The sequence below is a fragment of the Aristolochia californica genome, unplaced genomic scaffold (assembly GCF_029961685.1).
Source record: "Aristolochia californica isolate CCGP_79_NKW_82.1479 unplaced genomic scaffold, dmAriCali1.0.hap1 SCAF_6, whole genome shotgun sequence".
Taxonomy (NCBI): domain Eukaryota; kingdom Viridiplantae; phylum Streptophyta; class Magnoliopsida; order Piperales; family Aristolochiaceae; genus Aristolochia; species Aristolochia californica.
Genome location: NW_027182257.1, coordinates 3,718,428 through 3,731,818, shown reverse-complemented (window position 1 = coordinate 3,731,818; position 13,391 = coordinate 3,718,428). Strand labels below are relative to the sequence as shown.

General features: G+C 34.6%; 2 protein-coding genes across 6 annotated transcripts; both read right to left on the bottom strand.

The window, feature by feature from the left end:
• Positions 1-350: 350 nt before the first annotated feature.
• LOC137934273 (ranBP2-type zinc finger protein At1g67325-like) lies at positions 351-6,407 on the bottom strand. Of its 2 annotated transcripts, none has more exons than XM_068778553.1 (8): positions 6,223-6,407; positions 5,863-5,908; positions 5,162-5,274; positions 2,375-2,594; positions 2,225-2,298; positions 2,043-2,106; positions 1,762-1,874; positions 351-844 (listed from the first exon to the last, which is right to left on the bottom strand). In XM_068778553.1, the coding sequence occupies exons 1-8, from the start codon at positions 6,235-6,237 to the stop codon at positions 698-700; spliced, it is 792 nt and encodes a 263-aa protein (XP_068634654.1). In that variant the 5' UTR covers positions 6,238-6,407; the 3' UTR covers positions 351-697. The 2 variants fall into 2 exon arrangements, with proteins under 2 accessions (XP_068634654.1, XP_068634655.1); XM_068778554.1 differs by having other exon boundaries at positions 2,375-2,591.
• Positions 6,408-9,118: 2,711 nt separating this feature from the next.
• LOC137935149 (vacuolar protein sorting-associated protein 32 homolog 1-like) lies at positions 9,119-12,760 on the bottom strand. 4 transcript variants are annotated; one of them, XR_011109232.1, is made up of 6 exons: positions 12,423-12,760; positions 10,463-10,562; positions 10,247-10,332; positions 10,069-10,158; positions 9,377-9,476; positions 9,119-9,275 (listed from the first exon to the last, which is right to left on the bottom strand). XR_011109232.1 is itself a non-coding variant. In XM_068779818.1 (5 exons), the coding sequence occupies exons 1-5, from the start codon at positions 12,489-12,491 to the stop codon at positions 9,453-9,455; spliced, it is 369 nt and encodes a 122-aa protein (XP_068635919.1). In that variant the 5' UTR covers positions 12,492-12,760; the 3' UTR covers positions 9,119-9,452. The 4 variants fall into 4 exon arrangements, 2 of the variants coding, with proteins under 2 accessions (XP_068635919.1, XP_068635920.1); XR_011109233.1 differs by having other exon boundaries at positions 9,401-9,476; XM_068779818.1 differs by having other exon boundaries at positions 9,119-9,476.
• Positions 12,761-13,391: the final 631 nt, after the last annotated feature.

The window sequence follows — 13,391 nt, the reverse complement described above, 5'->3', positions numbered from 1 at the left end:
ATAATAACTTTCGAAAAATATGTTAGGTTGAAGTTTGATGATACATAGCTTATCGAGGAGGGGAAGAAGGCCTTAGGATCTATCATATTGATCAAACAGAGAAAAAGACACAATTTTTTAGTGAAAATATTAAGAAACCTCAGACATTCAAGGAAGTATTTAGCAGCACCAGAACAGGAGCCCGACGAGGCGAGAGCTCTCAGGCGACCACAACGAAAATTCGAGAAACAAGACTTGGCTTATGATCATCGATACTAAAAATCGACACCATAACTGGCCACTGATGAACGATTAAAATAAACCAGAAAACAAAAAGAAGAAATTACGGAAAATGGGTAAAGCTTCAGACATCCAAGGAAGGAGGATTTGACAGATTTAGCTCTCAAGCCCGGCGAGGCGAAAGCAAATTTCACTCGCCAAAAACAAATGAGGCAATTGAATCATCTATTTGCTTCCAACTTAAGAAGAAAAGAAAAAAAAATTAACAAACACAAAAACAAGTAAAATTCAGATACACTTCACTCTGCCTTTTATATGGATTATGCAACATCCATCGCTAATCTAGAGGAGACGACAAAATTTACTCAGTTGATACAAATCATATTCTGGAGTAATGGGTTTGAAGCAGAAGCCAATATCATCTAACTACTTGAAGCTGTCAATCACGAGTGAACCGAGTCGTTTTGAGCTTTCAAAGTTACATGTTGGTGGAGGGTTTCTCATTTGTGCATCCCTTTCGGTTGCATACAGTCCTAAAGGGGTAATTTAGATTACCACATTTGATACAGGTCCAGCTACCCTCGGGAGCACTGGAGTCCTTGTTGCCAGAGGATGAATTTGACCCCTACAAGTATTCGGATAAAGAATTTTAACATTGATCTTAGCTGCTAAAAACCTTAAGCCAAATTAATATGCATGCATGCAGATACAAAATATTTAGACACACAAAATCTCTTTCACTACTTTCTAAAACTTCAACATACACAACTAATTTTTCTGGATGAGAAAATCATCGGTATAACTAGTCTTCTCTGATCCTAACAAAAAAAAAAAAAAAAAAGGAAAAGTACCATAAGCTCTAAACAATATAATCATATGCAAAGAGCCCAAGACATCACATAAAAAATACCCCCACATAATCACTGAAACAATTTTTGCTTCTGGAAGAGTATTTAAATGTTATTATGAAAGAAGATGAAACTTAAAGTGTTTCTGTTTCTTGGTGATCCATTAGCAATGACGTTGAACAGTATAAAACCTAAACATACACATTGTTCTTTTAGTTGTTTAAAATTCTCCAGTCTAGTTTCAGTAGGTGTCAAAGAAATAAAAGTTTTCCTTTTAGACATAAGAAATTCCTAACCAGCTGAAAATGGGACCAGGATGAAGCAATAAACAAATCCACTGGTAAGAATATGATATGAAGTAAAAATTAACAGTATAAATCGATAGCCTAATTTTTCTCAAGAACAGTCCCAATAATTGTAAATATCTTATAACAATATATTCATATAACGCTAAGAAATTACATTTATACATCTCTAATAATATAATTCAAAATGTGAGTCTCATACAATAACATGTCAACCCCAATCTTGAACTGTATAGCCTAGCAATTTTTTTACACCATCTAGTCGGCAGGAAAAAGAAGAGAAATAACATCATCACAAATTTTGACATGCTTTATCCTTAAAAACTTGAACAATGAAACATAGAATTAACACACAAGAACAGAATACAAAGGTGGCAGTAGAGGGTTACCACAGTGGGTTTAGGAGCTCCACATTTCTTCATGTTGCATGTAGTTCTAAATGCAAAATTCACATTGTCACATTTTGGACAAATCCAATCTCCCTCAGATAAGCCATCCGGTCCTGTAAAAGTATCATAATCAGTAGCTATAACAAGGTCATCCCTAAAACCAAGATTTTTTAGAAACCCAACAGCATCTAGCCAGAGGTGAATAGCTCAAGTACTTCAAGTTTCCAAAATGTCCAACACTTCCATCACATTTTAATGAAGGAGAGAAAGGACCTCGTTACCTCCACGACGCTTTCGAGAGGCATTATTATCAGGAGTGCCCCCATTAGACCATGAACCTGACATCTTCAGCATTACAAACATGAACAAATAGTTAGATGAAGTAAAGAGTTAACTATAAGAAATCAGTAACTAAAGTTCAAAATATATATATATATATATATATATATATATATATATGTACCAGCAATGGAGATGGAGAACCCCGATACCCAAATCCATATCCATCCATAGGAGGCCCCGCAGCCAGAGTCATGCCTAAATCACCACCAAATACAGGAACATATACATGAATGTTTAGGTCTCAGAAAGAGAGAGCAGAGAGAGATATTACCTCCTAAAGGACCTGGTGGATGGAAGGCATGCAGGAGGCCATATGGTCCAGGAGCACTGACAGGAGGTCCATAGTCATATCGGATGCCAGCAAGAGAGAGTGGCGGTTGCACATAGCCACCAGGTATTCCTAGGGGCAAAGGTGGGGCAGCCACACCTCCAAAATAGATTGGAGGAGCATGTTCAAAACTATTCACCATAGGTGTTGCCCCTGTTCTCTGCTAATAATAGAAAATTGAGAAATAAAAGTAATACAAGCACATAAGATTATCCACCAAATTATTTAAAAAAAGAAAGAAAATGAAACAACATGTGATTCTGGAATCATTAAGGAAGTCCAATAAAAGTCTATCAATACTAAAAAAATGAAAGAGTGTTAACTCTTTGCCATGGCCTTCAAAGTACATCTGCTTTCTGTTATGATAGACAAGACACTCAATACAACAGAATGTGATGCATCTTATTTCATTACCCGCTAAAGCTGTGTTTGGAAGACAGAAAGTGGAGAGAAAAGAAAGGTAAGAGAAGAGAAAGAGAAAGAGAAAAGATTGTTTGGATGCCCATTGAAAATGAGAGAGCAAATGGAAGAGAAATATAGTTTCTCTTGTTTGGATACACATGGAAAATGAAAAAGAAAATAAATTAGTAATATTTTAATTTTTTTATGATTAAAATTTTCTCTCAAGTTTCTATTTCTTTTCTTTTCTCCTAAATTCCATAATTTTGTGAGAGAAAATTTATTAACTAAGAGAAATTTTCTCTCTTATTTTCTTTCTCTCAGTGATTCTCTGCTACCAAACAACAGAAAATAACTTTCTCTCCCCTTTTCTTTTCTCTGTTTTTTTTCCTTTTCTGTGGTTTCAAACAAGCCCCAAGTGTTATCAAGCAATGGCTGTTCATTATCCTATATGATCTCATTAGTTGGAATTGAGCAATTCGCAGAACATATTTGCAGTTAGTTAGTCCATATACTGCCTTTGACCTGAAGTGAAATGAAACCTCTTTTCCCTATATGTCACCCGCAATGGATAGTTGGAAAGAAAAATAACAATTTTCATGCAACATAAAACATTCGGAACAAACACATTAAAAGTATGACTTGTAGGAAAGACAAGCAAATCTTATTTTTAGTGAGTGCTTGCAGATGCCAAAGATTAGTTATACCAATAACTCTAGCTCTTTTATCCAAATCACTGAAATTTGAACTAAAAAAGAATGTCGATCACTGTATTAAAAATTCAAGGATTTTTTTTTTCTTTGTACAATATTCTATTACTAAATATTCATATGAATTACATAAAATTCTGGAGCTAGTGTATTTTTCTGGTATAACTTTTTTAATGGTACGAGTGAGGAGATATTGTGTGTGTGTGAGAGAGAGAGAGAGAGAGAACCAGCTAAACATCACATGGACACACTGGCAGTTACATAAGCCAACACCAGCCTAAAAAGAAAGAAGATTAAGAAGAGCCTAGCATTTTGGTTAATCAACTAAAGGGAAGAGGGACAGGATTGTACAAGCACCATAGTGAATCAGCTTCTTTCCATCACACCAGATTTTCCTCTATCAAATATGTGCTTATAAGATATGCCTGCATAAATCTGTTCGTGATCATATAATAGTATAAACTATGAAAACCAGGTGCCAATGAGAAAGTTCAGAGGTTTCTTGACTGCATTAAAGTGATAATCTACCATCGCACACAACCAAGTACATAAGGTCACCGCTGATACAATTTCCCTGATAAGCAAATAATTCATTTTTCTAAAAAAAATCGTGGAATTCATCTGAACAAATGCTTCTACTACACCAGAGCATTGCATTGCCAGCATTAATTTTCATTTACAAATTGATATTGAAGAGGATAGACCCTTCACATTCCAAAATACGATTATTGAAAAACAAAAATTTCTATTATCAACAGTCAGACCTAAATATGCATCATTTAAGAACTAGTAAAACATCAAGAAAAATTGCAGCAGATGACAATCAAAAGTAGAACAAAGCATCCATCAGGCAGTCATTTTCTTTCCAAACACCCAAGGCCATTTTACATGTAAATAGTAATTCAACAGCTTGCACTTTCAAGACATCATTTTTCAACCATTCAACGGAATCTCATGTTCATTTTGGAGTCAATAAGTTGTTCCACTCCAACGCCAAGTGCTCACTCGCAAGTAAATACAACCAAACTTCATTTTTGTCCTATGTTAAAACTACAGCCTTTTCTAACGTGACGCTCATACTACACCCAGTACTCACCAAAATGATGATGACAGTAATAGTAACAAGATGAGAGGGGGACAGATAGAGAGAGAAAGGAAGAAGTATCCAATTGTCCATGTACAATCAAAGGAAAAGTTATAAGCATATAGATATCATATATACATAAGTCAACAGCAGTGAGATGTAATTGAATGATCCAATCTACAATAAGCACACCATAAAGGAAACTTCAGGGCACATCTTTGATGTTCCTCTTTACTCTGTCATTTCCCTCTCTCTCCTTTCCCGAATATCATGCCCTCACCACATTAAAGAGTAACTGCAAAGACAGGCTTTTTACAAGTATGACAGCAGAACTCAAATAACAATTGGTACCATGAATGAGCTAATATGTCAATAGTTGTGCCAACAGATTCACTTTATGAATATTAAAGTTTTATCTATGTATTAATTCCGTCCTGTTATCTGAGCTGAGCTTGAATTCAAACTTTTGAGCCTCTTGATGATATACACTTGTCATAAAAAATGATTATACAAGAATCATTGACAGGGATAACATACAGGAGTGGAAGATGGCCGAGCAACACCACATTTCCCACGATTGCAAACAGTTCTAAATGCAAAATTCACATTTCCACATTTGGGGCAGGTCCAATCTCCATCATTCTGAGAACCTGAAAGGGGTATAGAGTTTAAATTTAGGAATAACAAAGTTAAGACAACTAGACATATATAATCTTTTGCAGCACAATGATTCTTGTAATAGCACCCCATACCATAAACAACATCACACAGCTTTATAATTAACTCAAATTTTCTCTATGTAGTTATCAACTGATTATTCCCACTTAACACCATCTTCCCCTATCTTTTTTTGTTTTGTTGGATTTGAACAGGAGACCTTCCCCCTCTGCCTGTTTCATAGTTTTCGATATCCAGCTGGACATGTCCATCAGCTTTAAACAAATTTGGTTGGTTTGCAGTTGGGATCATTGTTGCAGAGTTAAATATGTGAACAAAGTATTTCTTTGACCTATTATAGTAAAAAATGTTTCATTCCTACTGAAGGATGAAAGGGGGCAGATCGCACGCCAAGATACCCACCGTTAGTACTACAGGAGGAGGCAGTTATGCATCCCCCCGCTTAAAATGTTCAACATGGTCCTGATAATCAAAGAACCGTACAGCCACAAATATCAATCATGAACTGGTGGCAAATTCAAACAAACCTATTCCCCAGGAGATTCATTTATTTAACTTACCATCGCTTCGAGACCGTTTTGATCCATACGAACCCCTGTTGTCGACCTACATACGAAAGACCAATGAATCAATCGGAGAACTAAAGACACAGTTAAGCCCAAAGCAGTAACCATCACACAGTATTATGGCGTAAGAACAAGTAACGGAAGTAGAAACAATCCCCATAGACGAAAAACTAATACACCAAACTAAACCTATGTTTTACGACAGAAATAAAGAAAAAAATAAATATTTCTCATAATCTAACATATCGGTAGTTCCATTAGTCTTTTAAAACAAACTTGGAGATTAAAAAAAAAAAAAAGAGATTAAAGACACAAAAAAAGAAGAAAAAAAAACCAACTTTTGAAAGGACCGACCTTCGCGGAAGCCATTAACGGAGCTCCCTACGCGCAACAGAGAAGCCGCCGTTCCACACAGTGTGTAATCAAGGCGCTCAAAGGGTGAATTACATGCTCAGTATGCCAAATTCATATTGCTCTGAAATCGTAATGTTGTTCCAGTCTTGCAGTCAAGAGGTCGCTAGTCACTTCTCACTAGGGCCAGGGATTCGAAGGCTTTCGAATGGAGGGATTTTTTTTTCAATTTATATTAGCTGATTTTTTTTATTACACTCTTATCCTCGTAAAATTTCGATTTTTACTTACCGGCCTCGAAGTTCAGAGTGAATTACTTTTTAGTGTTAGTATGCTCGATGTAAAATATACTAGAAAGTATTTTCTTGTGTTAGTGCCTAAAATGGAAAATGTAGTAGAATCGAGAGAATGAGTTAAACAAATATGATTATTTTTATAATTAGTAATTTGATGTAATATTAAAATATATTAACATAATAAATAATTATGTCGGGTATTTTATTAACAAATTAAGATAGATTATAGTTAGTCTAAATTAATATAATAATTATGAGTTAAAATTAAATTATTAATTTAATTAATCATAAAATATAGAATAGTCAAACAAAAATGTTGATTTTTATAATGTCTAGATACTTGATCAAATTCTTAGTTTAATAATATCTTAATTATCACTCTTAAATTAGTAATTTAATATAATATTAAAATATATTAACATAATAAATACTTGAGTAAGATATTTTATTAATGAATTAAGATAGATTGTAGTTTAGTATAAATTAATACAATAATTACGAGTTAAAAATAAATTATTAATTTAATTAATTATAAAATATAGAATACTAAAAAAATTACTTTTAAAATGTCTAGATACTTGATCAAATTCTTAATTTAACAATATCGTAATTATCACTCTTAAATTAGTAATTTAATATAGTATTAACAATAATGAATATAATAAATAAATAAATATGGTATTGTATTAATAACATAAGATAGATTTTAGTGTAATATAAATTAATGATATAATTACGCAAGTAAAATAAAATTATTAGTTTAATTAATTATAAAAAAAGATTTTGATAGAGGGAAGAGGGTTTGGATGACGAGAGGGGGAAGAAAAGAAGAGTTGAGATGGAGAGAGGGTTCGACAACTACGAGAAGGGGAAGAAAGAGAGGAGTTGAGATGATGAGAGTGATTGGCAATGGCGAGAGGGTTTGGCAAGACGGGGAGAGGAGACAGCACGGCGAGACAACAAAGAGCGAGAGATGAGGGTTGGGAAGTAGAAAAGGTTTGAGAGAGAGGAGGACGGAGAGGGAAGGTCGAGAGAGGGGGACGCAGATAGCGTTGAACGAGTGAGCGAAAGTGAATGAATTGTATTTAGGGTCGGAATTTACTTTCACTTATTTTACATTGGAGCAAGTGAAAAGTGAATGAATTAATTCATTTACTTCCAGTTTCCATCGTGTGTGCGCACTAACATTTTTGGGTAAGTGAAAGTGAAATCACTTTCACTTCACTTTCCCTCTGGGTGCACTAACAAGGCCTTACTCTTTCTAATTATGAAATCTTATAGGCCTAGTATTGTCTTTTTCAAGGAAATGCTAGAAAATCATTTTTAAGTAAAAATACGTTTTCAGGGATTATTACTGTCCCATATTTTTAGGAAATATATATCTACTTTAAAATACTTACCTAGAAAATTAAATATTCCAACCAAGGATTTCCGGCCATGACAGGTTATAAAAACATTAGGAAATATATCTCTACTTGACTCTTAGCTAGGTGGTGCCAAGAAACTGATCATTTACCTCCAAGCAAGTATTACCATTAGGAAATATATCAATGTGAATATTAATATTTTCTATTTAATTTTGGAAGCACCAAATTGTGTCTTCTCACTTGTAAATGAAATCTAGATTTGGTTCAACACTTCATGAGCCAACATACTTACTCTATGAGCTTCTTTGTTTCTACAAATTAGGTTCTATGTTATTATTTCATGTCCTTATTGTTACTTGGCCCCTTCATATTTGATGGAAAAAAAGCAAGAAGAAGCAAAGAAAGCCTTGGTAGTAATCTCTCTAATCATATATTGTGGATTGAAAACAAATATCCATGTCATTCAATTGATTGAAGCAATTATCTAATTTAATTTAACTATTTTAACATTTTGTAGCTTGACTATGCTATAATTTTTTATTTCATCTTGGTATACGTGGACCTCGAGCTTGCAATGGCTGAATTAGACAAGGTCGAGGATGAAGAAGATTTATACTAAAATTTTCTTGAAATGTATATTCTAAGAAAATCATTTCTAACTTTTCCTAGGATATAAATTTTCATCCAGGGGCACTAACGGGGCCATAGAATATGCCAATTTCCTCTTATAGGAAAAATATCTCCAGGCGCCAATATATCTTAAAAAAAGAGTGAATTAAACTCTCTCTCCTAACTAATTTTAAAATGTATTTGCTTCCTAGAATATCAATAATTACACTTATTTCCCTATTTTGAAATTCCCTTACATTTACCTTTCTCTTTCTATTTAAATGGGAAAAAAGCCTCAAATAATACTTTGAAACCATTTTAAAAAATGGGCAATGCCTCTCCCCTCTTTTGACAATGGGAGAGGTTGAGGGGAAGCAACCAGTCATCTTTTTATTATCTCCCTCTTTCTTCCAAAACAGATAGAACAAGTAGCTCTGATTCTAATAGATTAAAGCTTAAGGGTATTTGTATATTTTTTAAAAACAAACCAATTGTGTCTATGCTTATGCATGTCAGTCAAGCCTTCTTCGAGGCTTTGTCCAATCAACCATGGCTCGTTAACCATTCAACCAAAATCCACACAGAACAAAGTCCAATTTGGGTTCTCTGTACAACGTTGAACCTCTTTTGATTGACTACAGGGTAGTTACCATTCTACTCTTAAAAAAAATTAATGTACATCTGGACTCACATTATAATGCAATTCACCACTCCAAGAGAAACACTGGTTACCACATGAAAAGAATCACAACATTCTCAGAGTCAGAATCATCCTTCTCTTCATCTGGAAAATAATTTTCACCAGATAAGTAAACTATATCATATATATACACAAAATATTGGTTGCAAGAGTAGCAACACAGGGAAACAAGCAGCACTAAAAACCTCGTTGAGCCTAATGTTTCCGACCTCCATGTTCTCTTACTCTGTTCGAAAGTGCACCCACACATGCTGCAAGCACTTAGCTTTTGCTGCTTCTGATCTGCTGTTGCAAACAGAGATAAATGACAAGAACATATCTCATCATAAAATCTAATCCAAACAGGAATTGTCACATTCTAGTATTTCAGTGACCGATGATAAGGAAATAGGAATTAGAAGTTCAATGAATTGGTTGGATCTCTGTTTCATACTAATTTTATGTAACAAGTTGTTATAGTATATGATTTGACACTCTTAAGCTCCTACCACCACCCAATTATTCAGTGATTCACCAAAAAGAATCAAATACAGGGTGTTCTTCGTATTTGAGTCATAGGACTTTAAGGCACCAAAGTGCTGACTCCAAGGCACCATGATTTCAGGGAGAATTTTGAATAAAGTTGCTTGGCTTTAAAACATTTTAAATCAGATACAAATGCAAATCAGTTGTAACATTTTAATAGAAAAACTACTATTCACTTCAATAAAGCTTGACATGCATTTAAATTACTTTCAAGTTTCATTCAACTGAATACTCACAGCAGATAACGGTAAGGGAACATCGTCTCTGAAACACAGCTCAGATGAAATGTGTGTAAAAGGACTACAAATATGCTGATACCACTAGGAAGTGGAAGTGGGCCCATGAAACTTACTTTGTTTTTTCCAGAGCTGCCTTTTAGATTGCTTTTTATCTGTTTTAGATCTCCAGAGTGTGTTGCACGTGTCTCTGGAAGTTTTTCCTCCTGCACTTTCATGAAAATATTACAGGCACAGGAATAGCAAAGTGCAGCTTCCATATTTTAAAAAATATAAAAAATTTAGATGATATACCTGATCATTAACGCGTGTCTGGAAACTGGCAACTAAATGTAGCTGGTCCTCATAGAACTTCCGCCTCTTCAAACATTGCACTGCAGCTGGTTTTGTAAAAAAGACACTAGATTAGTAGAAACTTAGGGATAAGAACATGATGGTCATTTAAACATTTTGCAAAAGACTATATGAGATCTAAGCATAAATATAACTGCAGGCATAACAGAATCACACATTGCTTGTTTTTTGATTTTGTGAATTCCTTGAACCGCTCGTTTTCTATTGAGATCTTCTTTTGTAAGACATTCTCCTTTTCCTCCAACATTTTCATTGTCTGCAAGGTAAAGATTCAGTGCATGTCAAATAATATAGGACCTATAATAAGACCTTGACATATAATTTCAAAGAGTAGAATTTTCCAAAAATATTTCAAGAACTTCAACCATATCCTAACTTGTAAAACCGATTTGAATGAAATGTTAGTTGAACAAGAGTAGACACATCTTACCACATAGTTCAAAAAAAACTTTTAAAACTGGCCACAGATACTTAAATTGAAGTCACTGATATGAATAAAAGCCTGCATTAGTGACTTTAACCCTTTGTCAGATTTCATTGTTCAAAGTACAAGCAATAAAGGCTTTTTAAAAAAAGATAATAATGGAATTTAAGATTTCAATTTTGGCCACAAATACTTGCTAAAAAGTAATTAATTTAATGTTAACGACATTATCAAGGGGAACAAGAAAGATGTCAATACTTGGTAAATTAGCAAGCTCCTCATCCATTCTGTTCAGTTGAAGAACTACAATAATTTTCATAAATAGATTATTTCTATTCTTTGAATAGTTCAAATTTAGTGCCAACCAAAGTGTCTAAGAATGAATTGACCCAAGAGACTGATAAGCGCTAGCAGTGATAAAAGATATAGAAAACATTGAAACTTTAAATATGCAACCATAAAAAAATGGAGTCTGACAAAAACAAGCACTAAAGACAAAGTAATTGCTAAGTCAAACTCCTATTAATTCAAGTTATTCTACTCATAAAAGTGACATTTTTCCTTGTTAAATCTGAATTGAAATTTATACAGATTCAAATTAAATATTAAGGTCCAACAGGGGTTTTGACTTTGAACAATCAATGGTTTAAATTAGACAAAGTATAAAGAACTAGAAAAGCAGTGGGTCGAATAAGATTGACTTGCGAAGTCTTCTTGCAGAAGTATAGACAACAGACAAATGATAAGATGGATAACAAATAGAAAATTTACTGGTTCCAACAAATCACTTCATGCATTCACCAATTCAAAAAAATTTGAATATGAAAAGATGAGAAAATTCTTCAAACTAGTTTTATCCAATTAAATTGAACTAGAAAACAAATCAGAAAAGGGGAGCAGGTTGGAAGGAGATTATTTTGTTCGCCAAGACTGACACAACCCTTACTACTTGATCAGAGATAAATCAAACCCAAAGTTCTGGACATATGGAATTTGGTCAACCTAGATCTTCCACACAAACGATGCCTATGATTAAGTCAAAAGATTTTTGCATGCATTTTGAAGTGGAATCACCATAATCTGCCAGTTGAAGGTCAACTCCTGGATGAGACGGTTCTTCAATTCTGAAAAATGGTTAAAAGTTTTAACTGGGTATCCCCGCGAAACCCAGAAGCCCCAGACCACAGTTCTTATCAGTGATAGGATGGCAATTGGCAAATAACATTCAAAATATAGATGTCCTTTATTTAACATACAGTCACGAGCGCCCCAACTTCTGCATCGGTTTATCATTGCTAAATTTACTCAGCCCACATAAATAAAAAAAATATCCACTCCGACTTCATTAATATAGATGCGCGAAACCACAATTTCCTAAATCGAATGAATCCTACTAGCAGCCAAAGCTAGGCTAAATTGAGAACTCTTTAGAATTCCTACAAATTGAGAACGCACCAACAGATTCCGACCGTTAAGACATCCAAATAAACTTGCATGGGTTTGAATACTGAGATACCACAAAAGTTAAAAGGAAACAATCAAACCACAAATCTCCATGCCCTAGCACTGTAAAAATTATAGAGAACTGACCACAAAAATCAGCATATCAAATCCGATACTAACAATAGATATGCTACTGAGTAACAGAAGAAAGCACGAAGACGAAGGAAATAAATGTATAGCTACTAATACCTGTTTCAACTGAAGTGCAGCGGGCGGAGTGTCCCCCTGCGCACAGCTTCGAAAGAGAGCAGTAAACATGACCGAAATGCAGAAACACAAAGCACGCGTACGCGGCCTGGGAGCATGAGATGATAAGAAGCTCTGAAGAGCGTGAAGAGAGTGAACAGAGAAGGAGAACGAGTACAAGATGTGAAATCAATTTAGAAAGCGCTTGTTTTCATGAACTCAACAGAATCGCGCCCGGGAGTTACTGCCTTTTCCTGTGGTTCCAACGTCTAACTTGTCCTTGCGTTCTAGCCCTCTTCGAACCTGTGTTGCCTGAATTAATGGCCGAAGAAGGGAAAGTGTCCAGAATGTGAAAGAGAATGAGCATGTAGTAGCAGGGGAGTGTGTTAATAGTAATTTGTCACGGGCCACATGGTCAGAATAGTGTTGGTTCAATGGAAACCGACCTGACCCACTTCAACCCGACCCCATCCAATTGTTAAAGGACTTCATATTAATGTGTTTTTATACTTTTAATTGAGTCAATGTGTAATGCTAATTTTACAATTAAAGTTCATGCACAAGTAATCAAACACACAAAATTTATAGTGGTTCATATCGTATTTCGGATTACTAATTCACTCCTAAGGATTTTTCACCTAAGAGTTAGAAATGCACTAAGGTTGGGTTACCAAATGACACTTATAACAAATTGTCTCTAAGGCTAATTATAGTGTTGCCCACATGTACTAATTATGAGCATGTAGTAGCAGGGGAGTGTGTTAATTGTAATTTGTCATGGGCCACATGATCATAATAGTGTTGGTTCAATGGAAACCGACCTGACCCACTTCAACCCGACCCCATCCAATTGTTAAAGGACTTCACATTATGTGTGTTTATACTTTTAATTGAGTCAATGTGTAATGCTAAGTTTACAATTAAAGTTCATGCACAAGTAATCAAACACACAAATATCGTATTTCGGATTAC